The 12,562-nt window shown below is 50.2% G+C and overlaps 2 protein-coding genes across 6 annotated transcripts in view; one reads left to right on the forward strand and one right to left on the reverse strand.

The window, feature by feature from the left end:
* On the reverse strand, positions 1–8,507 carry POLL (DNA polymerase lambda). 5 transcript variants are annotated; one of them, XM_043924824.1, is made up of 9 exons: positions 8,348–8,447; positions 7,060–7,200; positions 6,054–6,348; positions 5,729–5,891; positions 5,042–5,359; positions 4,121–4,294; positions 3,389–3,517; positions 1,298–1,466; positions 1–866 (listed from the first exon to the last, which is right to left on the reverse strand). In XM_043924824.1, the coding sequence occupies exons 2-9, from the start codon at positions 7,172–7,174 to the stop codon at positions 502–504; spliced, it is 1,728 nt and encodes a 575-aa protein (XP_043780759.1). In that variant the 5' UTR covers positions 7,175–7,200; positions 8,348–8,447; the 3' UTR covers positions 1–501. The 5 variants fall into 5 exon arrangements, with proteins under 5 accessions (XP_043780759.1, XP_043780760.1, XP_043780757.1 ...); XM_043924825.1 differs by lacking the exon at positions 8,348–8,447 and adding an exon at positions 8,023–8,336; XM_043924822.1 differs by lacking the exon at positions 8,348–8,447 and having other exon boundaries at positions 7,060–8,336.
* The window catches only part of DPCD (deleted in primary ciliary dyskinesia homolog (mouse)), a 23,005-nt gene continuing 18,874 nt past the window's right edge, over positions 8,432–12,562 (forward strand). Inside the window, exon 1 of the mRNA XM_043924830.1 lies at positions 8,432–8,561. Coding sequence (XP_043780765.1) covers positions 8,498–8,561 — 64 coding nt within the window. The 5' untranslated portion in view covers positions 8,432–8,497. The remainder of the gene's footprint in view (positions 8,562–12,562) is intronic.

Consider the following 12,562-nt stretch of genomic DNA (forward strand, 5'->3'; position numbering starts at 1 on the left):
TGAATGTTAAGTGCACTTTATCGGGCCCCTGGGCCTTCAAACACTGTCCTCATCGATCCTGGGGTGCCCCCTCCCCACACTTCTAGCTGCACTGCAAGGGAGGTAGGTGGAGGAAGCACTTCTGGAGCGGCTCGTTTGCTCTGAAGGGTCTTGGGTGATGCTGGACCAAAGCAATATGCCTCTCCCCTGCAACCCCCATCCCACCCCCAGCAGCTAGACCCTCCTTGGGGTAGAGAAGTGGGGATGCCTGGGCCTCCAAAGCAGGAAGCTGGCCCCAAGCCAGGTACCAGTTCCTGCCTAAAATGGGGCAGGGAGCCATGTGCACAATTCTTCAGGGGCAATGGTGAGGTAGACAGGGTAACACCTGACCCTGCTGCAGAGAGGGCCAGGCAGCCCTGGGAGCCAGACTGACTCTTCCCATCAAGCCCAGAGGAGCCAGTGGTTGACACAGTGAGGTTCAGCCCACTGAGGCTGGCTGAATGGCCAGGAGGGGCAGCCGGGTCACCAGTCCCGCTCAGCGGGTTCTCGGTAGGGCAGGCCTAAGAACCTGAAGACATCCTTCTCAGTGGGGGTGGGCAGCACTTGGCCAGAGCCCACCTTGTGGCCTTGGGCATTGCGGACCACAGCTGTGCTGAGGGCATGCTCTGACAAGCTCATGCCCTTGGTCTTGGCCAGAGCCCGCATGGAGCGGTTGAAGTGGGCAGAGCCGGTGAAGTAGAGCAGGGCACAAGCAAACTCGCTGTAGGGAACGACGATGATGTCCAGTCGTCGGTGCCGCCGCCCTGGCCCCGGGAGCTGGCACACACCCAGGTACTTCTGCTGCTGGCCGTTCTCCTCGTGGCTCACCAGGTCATCTGTCAGGAACCCTGGCCCAACACAGGAGGACTGCTGGGAGGGCAGGGAGCCAGGGCCTGGGCTGCCCAGCCCAGGGCCGTCTGACCTCCCAGGCCTCTCCTGATTATCCCTGGGTCCTCTGTCCCTGGCTTGTCCATTTATTGGCAGGCTTTCTTCAGGCCTGTGTCCTTTTCTATAGAATATGCATAGTCCTTCTCCCCATGTCGCCCCCGTACACCAGGGTCATGGAAAGATCAGATGAACCCTTGACCTGCAGCACCTCTGGGAGGTGTGAGGAGCTGATTCATCTCTTCCCTGCAGTGGCTCTGGCCCCAGGGGAGAGGTGGAGTTCTCATGGAGCAGCCTCCCCTGCTTCCTGCCTAGAGATGGGAACTTTGAGGCTCTCCCGCCTGGGGGCCACCTTGCCCCTGCCCACCTGCTCACCCAGGAGTGGGGCTTATACCTTGCTGCCGGAGGCTGTCCAAGAGGCGGCTGAAGATGCCCTGGTGAGAGCAGCCATCCGGGTGGGTGAGCAGCACATCCACATCACCACAGGTTGCCTTTCCCCGTCGGTATGAACCACATGCCACGCACAGCAGCCCGGGGTTGAAGGCCTGAGCTGCTTCCCGGACCTGGGAGAGGACAGTGAGGAGGGTGAGGGCTGTGGGCCTTCCCTGTCCCAGGAGCCCACACACCCCTTGGGTTCCAAGCCAATCCCTGGATGCATGGTCCAGCCTGAGGGAGAGAGCCTCAAGGAACAGAAGAGGAGTTCCATCCACCCTGGGGAGCAGTTCTCTAGCTTTGCTGGGACAGAAGAGAAGAAAACGTGCTCACACCACTGGATGCGGCCTGGGGAGAGGGATGAGAAAGACCAAGCTTGGATTCTGAGGGAAGGTGTGGCTCTTTCCCTTGAGAGCTCTTTAAGAGCAGACAGACATACCTTCTCTGGGGTCTGCCCTACCCCACACACCCAGGTGTGTGAAGCTCCACTTAGTACAGAGGGCCAGGTGCCAAGGAGCCCTCAGCCAGGTCTCAGCAGCCCCAGGTATCTTTGGATTCAGAGCTAAATGCAGTGTGTAAGTTGGGGCCTGAAGCCTGACAGGTGGTTGGCAGGGTGCCCCTGGTCCAGGCCTCTGGGGAGATAGAGCCCAGAAATATAATTGCATGTATAGGGAAGGAAAGGAGAGAGCAAAGAGGGAGGGAATCTGAGCCAATGGCCACATCCTTACTTGGAGGAATGGGGCTCGGTGTGGAGTGAGCTGAGATGAGGGCGGTTAAGCCCATTAGTCTCCACCCCAGAAACACTGAGGGCTTTCATATGCGGATAGCTTCCCAGTCTCCACCCCAGGACACTGAGATTTCTGGGACCCTGGATACCTCAATTCTCCTGACAGGCAGGCTTTGCTAATCTCCTCAACCCCCTTCTTGAGAGGGTGGGAGGCCTAGGATGAATAATCCCATCAAAACCTCCTAAAGCTGGAGACATTAAATGGGGAGAGTGGGCCCTTCTGTTCCAGTGGGGAGCCACTTCTGTTCCAGTGGGTTGGGGCTGGAGGCTCGCTGGGGCATTCTCTGTGCCCAGATACCGTGGCTGAGTGACAGGTCATCACTGGCACTAAGGCCCAGTGATGGGTGGACAAAGGGGCTTGCCTGTCCATCCCACACCAGCCTCATAGTCATGTGACTGGGAAAAGAGCTGGAGGGTGATTTCAACTAAGCTGGGCCAGTCTCCAGGGAGTTCTGCCGTATCAGAATCATAGGCCATAGTGAGCAAATCAGCCCCTAACCTTAATGCCAGCTGAACAAATGATACATCTCACTCTAAATGTACCCTACTCTCCCTCTAATCTAGGTTTTACATAAATTTAACCCCTAACCCAACTCTAAACCAAACCCGAATGTTGGCCAAACCTTATTTCTAGGACAATCATAAATTTTAACTAAAAGCATCCAACACTAAGAAAACTCTACTAATTCAGGTCTAACCTTAACTTGACTATAGATCTAGCTTTCCTCTAACCCCAAACCAAATCCTACTGGCATTGTGCTTCTACACCAATTCTAACCCAAACCCTGAACCAGCCCTTGGAGGGCTGCAGAGATATACAACTTTGTACATTTTTACAGATTGTGGAGAGAAGAGAGTCCATGGTTTTCATTAGGTTCTCAAAGAAGTTTGTGAGTCAAAAAATGTTAAGAACCTCTGCCCTGATCCACCCTACCCTAGCCCAGCTGAAATCCCAATATCTTCAAGTAGTTCTGACCATAATCCAACTCTGATGAAGCCCTGACATTAATCCAGTCCTAACACCATCCTAGCACCTAAGCCAGGGTTAACTCTGCTTGATACTGAGACCCCTACCCCAGAGAGCTAGTGCTGCAGCCCTTCCCTACCTAAGCCAACTTGCTCTTTGCCCACTAGTTCCAATCTCTGGTGGCCCGCAGCTTCCTCTGCCTGCTGGGCTCCCCCCCGAGGGATCAGGAGTTCCTGGCTTTGAGCCAGGCTCTGACCCTACAGCAGTGGCGCTCTCACTGCCCTGAGACATCTGCTTACTGTCTGCTCAATCTCTGCAGCCTCCTCCCTGGGCATGCGGTCTAGGAAGTCATCATAATGCTTCAGGCCAATGGCCTGCTGGCTAGTCAGACAGGCCTGGTTTTGGATGTCTTCTAAGCTCCGGAAACCCTGAAAAAAAGAAGCCAGATGGGAAGGCTATGAGGATCCAGAACCAACGAAGAGACAGTGAATAAGCAGACACACAAGGTTTTCATCATCCCTAGACTCCAAGGAAAGCATGAGGCAAGGGCATGAGGCATGCTTGCCTCCAAGGCAAGCATGAGGCATGAAGCAAGCCCAGGGTCTATAATCAGTGGGACCTGGGAAAGGCAGGGGGCATGGAAGACACACCTCAATCCAGCCCTGCCCCAATCCTAAAACACTCATTCATCATCTCATCAATCTAGGGGTGATCCTGGGCATTGCTGGCTTTGGGAACCACTGTTCTGGATTCTCAGCCCCTAGGTCTGGTCTGCTCAAGAAGGCCCTTGTTTGTCTGGGGGACAGAGAAATATACTTCTTGTCTCTGCCTACGCCACAGACTAAGCCTCAAGGATATCAAACAGGGTAGTTCTGAGAACCAAGAGAGAGATCTGTACGGGCCCTGGTCCCTTTGAGAAGTGATCCCTCTCTAGCCTGGGTTCATTCTCATCAAAGCACAGGGCGACAGAACTGTGGGACAGGAGCTCTAAGATACCATAAAACTGAAGTGGGGCTAGGACAGGGTGTGACCTGATGGTACCACATCTGGGCAGTCTTGGTTCCAGCTCCCCAGATGTTGGAGAAGAGCTCTAAGACAGGCACGCTTTCGCTGATGTGGTCCAGCTTCCGCAGATGCCCGCTCTCCAGGATCTCGACAATCTTCTCAGCCATCCGCTTTCCAATCCCAGGGATGCCAAAGGCCTCCTAGAGGAAGAGGAGGCAGAGGCAGGAAGGAAAGGTAAGAAGGAAGGAAAGGTGAGAAGATGGGAGGAAGAGAGTCAGTAGTGGGGAAACTGACTCCTTTAGGAGACGTCTTGAGTAAAAGCCAGTCTGGTTGGTGGGCAACTGATAGCTGTGTAAAGCTTGGGCACGGCTGAAGATGAGAAGTCTGGATGGAGTGGGCTGGGTAACTTGTCTGCTGGTTCCCAGAGGGATAGAGCTCAGCACAGGCAGCAGTGATGACACTAGGCAGCATTACCACCACAGCAGGGGAGCCAGAGTGAGGCTTTAACCTGTATCAGGTCCTGCACTACATGGGTCATCTCTTTAAGTCCTCATGGGAACACTGTGTTTGCTAGTGTTCTTGGTCACTTTTTACTCGTGAGGAGACTGACGCTCAGAGGATTTGAATGACTGGCTGAAAGTCAGGCAGTTAGTGAATAATGAGAACCAGAATTCAAACTCTGGCCTGTTGATCTTCAAAGACTAAACTTTTAAGCAACTTTTTTATTATGGAAAAACTCGAAAGTAAAAGAGTATACTGGATCCCACAGACCCAACACCCAGCTTTTATAATTATCGAGATTTTTGCCAAGCTGCTTTCATTAATCTCCCTGTTTTTTTCTTTTGTGAAAGTCCCAGACATCAGAAAATGTTAAGCCCTCCACCTGACCCCCACTACAGAAGACCCCCACCCAGCCCCCCACATGTCCTCCCCTGGCCCCCAGGTACCTGGTAGGAGGTGACAGGCTTGTGGAAGCTCTTCAGGGCATTGATGGCCTTGGCATAGCCCAGGGCCCTCCACTTGTCTCCCTGAACGCTGTAGGCTTTGGCCAATACTTCCAGCTTCTCTGTGATATGGGGGTTGTGGTTGATTGCCTTCTGGCTCGAAGGCTGTGCACAGACCCACTTATCCAGGCCCTTGGGGGCTGGGCTAGGCTCACCATCTCCCTCAAAGGGGGTGGGGTAGCGGCCGCTGATCAGGGCTTCCAGATCAGCACCGCTAACCTGGGTCTCTTCCCCATCACTGGTTTCACCATCAGAGCTGGTCTTGAGATAGGGAAGGAGAAGAGACAGTAAGTTCATGACCCCCATGAGGAGGGCTCCTTCAAGGTGGGGGCTGAGTTTCCTAGTCAGACCCAAGTATGATGCTGGGTTTTCTGCAACAGACCTGTATCTCCTTAAGTGTGGGGCCGTGTTCCACCTGGCCTCCCCTAGTGCCCAGCCCTAGGATCCCCAGTGAAATGTGGTAGATAGGCAAATACAGGAGTGATGAATGCTGGGAAGAATTAAAAGACTTCTCAAGAAAGACAGCCCTCCTCTCTCAGGGGCCTGAGACTTTCTGAACACCAGGCTCTCCCTGTTTCTGTGATCTGGTTCCCAGGAGAAGGGAGCTGTGGGGGCTGGGAGGCTCCTGACCTGGGCTTGGATGCTTGCAACTGCCTCTGCCCTCCAGGCAGGAGATACAGGTCTGGTGGGAGGTCGGGAAGGAGACAGGGCTGTCCTGGGCTGAGCCTCACCGGCTCCAGGAGGTGTAAAAGAGAGTTGGTCTGCCTTGCTGAGCTGTGCTTGATCCGGGTACCTGCAGGATGGTGATGGCAGGTTAAGACACCAAAGTCTCACCCCATATCTGTTCCCAATCCTTCTCGAATCTGAAATCTTTGTTTTTTTAATGTGTCTAATTAAGACAATGAGAGTTTAACAGCTCAAGAAAACATTTGAGGAAAGACTAGGACCAGCCCACCTCTTGGGGGTGAAGATGCCGAATCCTGCTGTGTCCACCAGCCTTCTCTCCTGCAGGCACAAGCTCAGCCAGGCTGACTTCACCAGCTGAGCACCAGGGGGGAGCTGGGGCAGTCTAAGGAGGCGGAGGGCTCGCTCACAGTCCATGCCTTCATCCACCACAATGTGAGTGACCCCTGGGGCCTGAGCAGGGCATATCTGGCCACCATGCTGGACAATCTGCTTCTCAAAGAGTTCTGCCCGGGCTCTCCCAATGCCGGTGGGCACAATGTGCACCCGCACGGAGCTCAGCCACTCTGTGGAGGGGGCATCCAGACGCCTGCTGTCATACTCTCAGACATGATCCGAATGAACCCTTCACAGTCCCCTTCCCCCAGTCATTTTCCTCCACCCTGCCTTCTGGGGATTCCACTACAAGTACACAGTTAATTTCCTCATGGGCCATCGCCTGATGTAACGGGCAAAGATACTGATACGTCCTGTTCCCTGATGTAACCTAGAACTGTGTCTGGCACATTGCAGGGAGCCTATAAATCACTTCATTTGATCATTTATTCTTTCAACACATAGTAATAGACACTTATTATGTATCAGGCACAAGGCACATGCTTTGCTACTACAGGCCTCACAGTCTAATAGATTCCCCTCTCCCAACCCAGCCTACCATGTAAGTTTTTGCCATCTATTTGTCACTTTGGCTGCAAAACAGCATAACTCTGGGGACCTGAGAAGGATCCCCTCCCCTCACCAGTAGGCAGCTTCTTAGAGGAAAGGATTCTATCGGTCATTTCCTTAGGGACCAGGGAGTACTTTCCGGCGTGTGGTAAAAGATGAAACAGAAAGTCACCTGTCAAAGACTGGGTATCAAGTTTAGGACAAGGGAGGTACAAACAAAGCTGCAGGCTCTGGGTGGGCAGAGTCAGCTGTTAATATCTGATTCTGGGCATGAAAGATGTAAGAAGCCTGAGGCTCAAGCACATGAGGGTCTTGAGGGTGGGTCCACTCACCTCCTGCTTCTTCTCTGTCTTCCCTCTTAGGAATCTTTGCAAGAGCTTTTGATGATGGGTTGGTGTGAATTTTCTTCCGCTTGGGAAATGCCTTCAAGATGCCCCTGGGGTCCATTGAGGTATGGCTGGACCCTAACCTTTCTGTTGGAGGGTTGATCAGGGCAGTTGTCATGTGCAACCCAGACCTGGGGCTCCCCAACCCCTCTATGAAGGTGGGGTCTCTACTGACAACACTCTGGGGACAGTAGCCAAGTTCCCAGGAGTCTCACAAAACCCAACTAAACTTGGCTTAGCCTAGCTCTACACATGGACAAAGGAGCCTGGTGGGCTACAGTCCATAGGGCCACAAAGAGTCAGACACTACTGAAGTGACTTAGCATGCACAATCACCAGTCTTTCAGAATACTGGGGAAAATAAGAAGAGTGGAAATATCCAGGGAACTTTTGAAGGGGGGTACAAATGACATCATGGGCTTCCCTGGTGGCTCAGATGGTAAAGAATCTGCCTGCAATGCAGGAGACGGGAGTTTGATCCTCGGGTCTGGAAGATCCCCAGAAGAAGGTAATGGCTATCTACTTCTTGCCCTGAGAATTGCATGGACAGAAGAGCCTGATGGGCTACAGTCCATGGGGTCGCAAGGAGTCAGACAGGACTCAGCGACTAACACTTTCACTTTCAAAGGGTATCATTCCTCAGGGGGGCTGCTTTGAAGGTTAACTGTGCAGTATCTGCTCCTGCTGCATCCCACTTCCAAAAGGCTTTACGAAAACGGGATGCCAGGCTAGGAATGGGCTCCATCTTTAGGAAGGACTTGGGCTTCCAAAAGGAGTGGGGATTGGTGGTGGGGGCGAGGGGGAACTTGCATATCTTTCTCTACCCCCATCACAGGCCCGCAGAGGAAAACGGGGAGGGTGGGGGTGGCTGGTGGAGTTTAGGGAGCCGGGGTGGGGAACGCCCTGCACCTGCTCTGGTCTTGGCCCTCTCGGCACCGGGACGCGCAGGCCCGCAGCTGCGGGGAGACGCACGACTGCAGCAGGTGTCGGACGCCTTCCGGGACTGGGGAGTCTTGGCCTCACAGCTGGGGTGGAGAAGACGCTGGCAGGTGTGAGGCACCCGCCGCGTACCGCAGCTACCGCGCGCCAGGGACTCCCGGGGTGGGGCTAGGGGAGCGCTGGACTGTCCGGATCCTGTCCTGAGTATTCCTCCTCACTCCCCAGATTCAGTACAGAATGGGGTCAACTCCGGACCCGACTGGTCACCGAGGGTGGACAGGAATAAACTACTTACCAGAGCAGCCAATGAGAGCAGACGGAGGGCGCGGGGTTCGCGGGGTGGGAACAGGCCAAAGCCCAGAACATCTTCCGGGTCATCCGGAAGTGACCCTAGGCGGAACGGTTGCCATGGCAGTGGCCAGGCACGCGGCTCGTTGGAGGGAAGATGGCGGTGACCGGCTGGCTGGAGAATCTGCGGGCGGCAGAGAAGACTGCACTGCTGCAAGACGGTAACTCGAGCCCCGCCCCCCCGCCCCCCGGCGCGAGCACCTTGTTCCTTTCCCCCAGGGTCCAGCCCTCCGCGCTGGCGCCCCCTGGACGGGCCCAGCCCGGAGGGTAAGGCTGGAAGGTCGCAGCCTCCCCCCAGGGCAAGTTCTGCATTTGCAGATGAAGAAACTGAGGCTCATACAGATGAGGAGACTGGAACACCCTTCTCTGAATACCCCTAGTTTCCCCCACACTACCTCGCTCCGCTCTGCGTTCTGTTACTAATAAATCTTTTCATGTTCACTATGTCATTTGCTCTTCCCCGCAGTCCCGAGAGGCTGTTTTCCACTGTGTTTTACAGAAGAGAAAACTGAAATCCAAGATTTTAGGTCGGCTGCAGCTCCCCCAGTCAGTCAGTGGTAAAAGTGGATCTTGACCTGGGATCCCATGAACCCCAGTCTGGAGATTCTATTGCTGAAAGCTGCCTGGTGTCATAAAGACTCAGGACACCTGCGCTGTATTTAAGACTCTGCCTTTAATTTACCGTGGGCTCCCCAGTCGGCCTCTTGACTCGTTTGAAACTCACTTTTCTCATCTGTAAAATGAGGTGAATGTATTATCTCTGTTATCTCTGAGGTCCTTTGCACTTGTTATGTTTGTAAGTGAATTTCTAAGTGTTCCTTGGGTCTTTAAAGGAGACAAAGCAGCGCCTCCTGCCCCACCCCACCCCCGCCCCCTCCACTTCTCCCATTCCTCCTGGTTCTGGAAGAGGTGGACACAGGGGTTTGGAGTTCTGACTATCTTCCACTCTAGGATTGACCAATGCTTGACTGTCCCTTCCTGGACCCAGTTGGCAGCCAGAATGAATTCGGTCTGAATTCCTTGTAGCTTTCAGGAAACTGGCAGGGACTGATCCACAGGTAGAGGCCAGTCAAGAAAGCTTGGAAAGTGAAATCAGCTGGTCATTTGCTCATTTATTCAGGCAGCATTTAGGGATGCTTTTACTATGTGTCAAGTTGTGTGCTAGAGCAGATAGAAAAAGACATATCTCAGGAGTTCCCATAGTGGTCAAGAAAAAAGGTAAATAAATGAGAGTGTATGTGTTAAGTAGAAGTTGGACTTTTCTATAAAATGCCATGAGAGCTCAGAGGTGAAAATGGTTCTCTCAAGAAGATCTGACAGAACAGGTGATGTTTATGGGCCCTAAAAGATAAATAGGTGTTTGCTAAGTGGAGAAGAGGGGATAGTTATTCCACCAAGAGTAACTCACATGTGAAGACACAGAGGTGTGAAAGTGTGTGGATGATTTCTAGGGGCATAGCAAAACATTTAGTGAGGCTGAAGCCTTTACCCAGTCAGTCCTAATATCTACCTACACTTTTTCAGGTACTGGGTGCTAGGATGCAAGAGTGAATAAAAGGTCCCTTTTCTCAAGGAGTGTTAAGGGGAAATGGTAGAACATGAAGAGAAATTGCAGAGAAGTTGGAGTTGTGATAGATCTCCTTTGCCAAACTAAAGATTTTGAACATTATCTCATAGGACGGTGGGATTTGTTTTATTGTAAGAAGTACATAACATATATTTACCATTTTAGCCTTTTTTAAGTGTAGTTTTGTGGCATTAAGTATATTCACATGGTTGTGCCCCCATTGCCACTATCCATCTCCAAAACGTTCATCTTCAGCTGAAACTCCATGCCCATTAACTACTAACTCCTCAACTGAAACTCTGTATACCCATTGAACACTATTCCTCAGTCTCCTTATCTTCGGGCCCTGGCAATCACCATTCTACTTTCTATCTTCATGAGTTTGGTTACAGCACAGACCTCATATAAGTGGAATATACAATATTCGTTGTTTTGTGAGTGGCTTATTTCACTTAGTATAATGTCTTCAAAGTTCATCCAGGTTGTTGCATGTGGGAATGAGGAAATGTCGTTTGTTGCATGAGGAAATTTTGACTTCCTCCCTTTTTAAAGCTGAATAACATTCTTCCATTGTATGTATGAATATACCACATTGTGTTTATCCACTGGTGTGTCAATGGACACTTGAGTTGCTCCCACTTTTAAAAAAATTAATTTTATTAATTTTTATTGGAGTATAGTTGCTTCACAATGTTGAATTTGTGTCTGCTGTACAACAAAGTGAACTCAGCTGTACATATATCCCTCGTTTTTGGATTTCCTTCCCATTTAGGTCACCACAGAGCATTCTGTAGAGTTCTCTGTGCTATACAGTAGGTTTTCATTAGTTATCTATTCTTGCATAGTATCAGTAATATATATATACATATATATATATATGTCAATTCTAGCCTCCCAATTCCTCCCCAGTCCCCCCTTGATAGCCATACATTTGTTCTCTATGTCTGTGTCTCTACTTCTGATTTGCAAATGCGTGTGTGTATGCTTAGTTGCTCAGTCGTGTCCGACTCTTTGCAACCCCATGGACTGTAGCCCACCAAGCTCCTCTGTCCATGGAATTTTTCAGGCCAGAATGCTGGAGTAGGTTGCCATTTTCTCCTCCAAGGGATCTTCCAAACCCAAGGATTGAACTGATGTCTTCTGTGTTAGCAGGCGGATTCTCTACCACTGATTCGCGTGGGAAGCCCTGCTTTGCAAATAAGATCATCTTTGCAAATAAGATCATTTTTCGATATTCCACATATGTGCATTAATATACGTATTTTTTTCTTTCCAACTTCACTCTGTATGACAGTCTCTAGCTCCATCCACAGCTCTGTAAACGACCCAGTTGTGTTCCTTTTTGTGGTTAATATTCCAATGTATGTAGGTACCACATCTGGTTTTTTTAAAAAAACTTTTGAAACTATTTCTTTTGGATTGTGCTGGGTCTTTGCTACTGCATGTGGGATTTCTCTCTTGATAGTTATGACAATTGTGGGCTGCTCTCTAGTTATGGTGCACAGGCTTCTCATTGCCATAGATTCTGTTGTGGAGCACAGGCTCTAGCGCCCTCAGGCTTCATTAGCTGTGGAACATGAGCTTAGTTGCTTTGTGACAGTGTGGAATCTTCCCAGATCAGGGATCAAACTCGTGTTCCCTGCATTGGCAGGCAGATTCTTAATCACTGGACCACCAGTGATGCCCCTGTGCCACATCTTTATCCATTCCTCTGTTGATGGACATTTAGGTTGCTTCCATGTCCTGGCTATTGTAAACAGTGCTGCAATGAACATTGGAGTACATGTGTCTTTTTGAATTACAGTTTTTTCCAGGTATGTGCCCAGAAATGGGATTGCTGGCTCATATGGTAGTTACGTTTTTAGTTTTTTAAGGAACCTCCATACTGTTCTCCTTAGTGACTGTATCAGTTTACATTCCCGCCAACAGTGCATGAGGGTTCCCTTTTCTCTACACCCTCCAGCATTTATTGTTTGATGATGGCCATTATGACTGGTGTGAGGTGATATCTTATTGTAGGTTTGATTTGCATTTCTCTTAGTGATGTTGAGTATCTTTTTATGTGTTTGTTGGCCATCTATGTGCCTTCTTTGGATAAATGTCTATTCAGGGGTTCCGCCCATTTTTTGATTGGGTTGTTTTTTTGCTATTGAGCTGCATGAGTTGCTTATATATTTTGGAGATTAATTGTCAGTCACTTCATTTGCAAATGTTAATATTTCCACCCATTCTGAGGGTTATCTTTTCATCTTGTTTATGGTTTCCTTTTCTGTGCAAAAGCTTTTAAATTTAATTGGGTCTTTTTATTTTTGTTTTTATTTATTTATTTTTGTTTTGTTTTTATTTTTGCTTTTATTCTTATTTATTTTTGTTTTTATTCTTATTACTCAAGGAAGTGAGTTACTTCCACTTTCTTTTTTAACCGTAAAGAACTACTGCTGTGAACATAGACACAAGTATCTATTCTAGTCCCTGCCTTTCACTTCCTTCAGTTGAAGGACAGTGTTCAAATAAATATTTCATCAACCAGGATTTTGGTATTTTTTTTGTTAGTGATATCACAAAACAACATTGTTAGTTTTTTCTCTCCCTAAT

Source organism: Cervus elaphus, chromosome 15 (genome assembly GCF_910594005.1).
Source record: "Cervus elaphus chromosome 15, mCerEla1.1, whole genome shotgun sequence".
Lineage (NCBI taxonomy): Eukaryota > Metazoa > Chordata > Mammalia > Artiodactyla > Cervidae > Cervus > Cervus elaphus.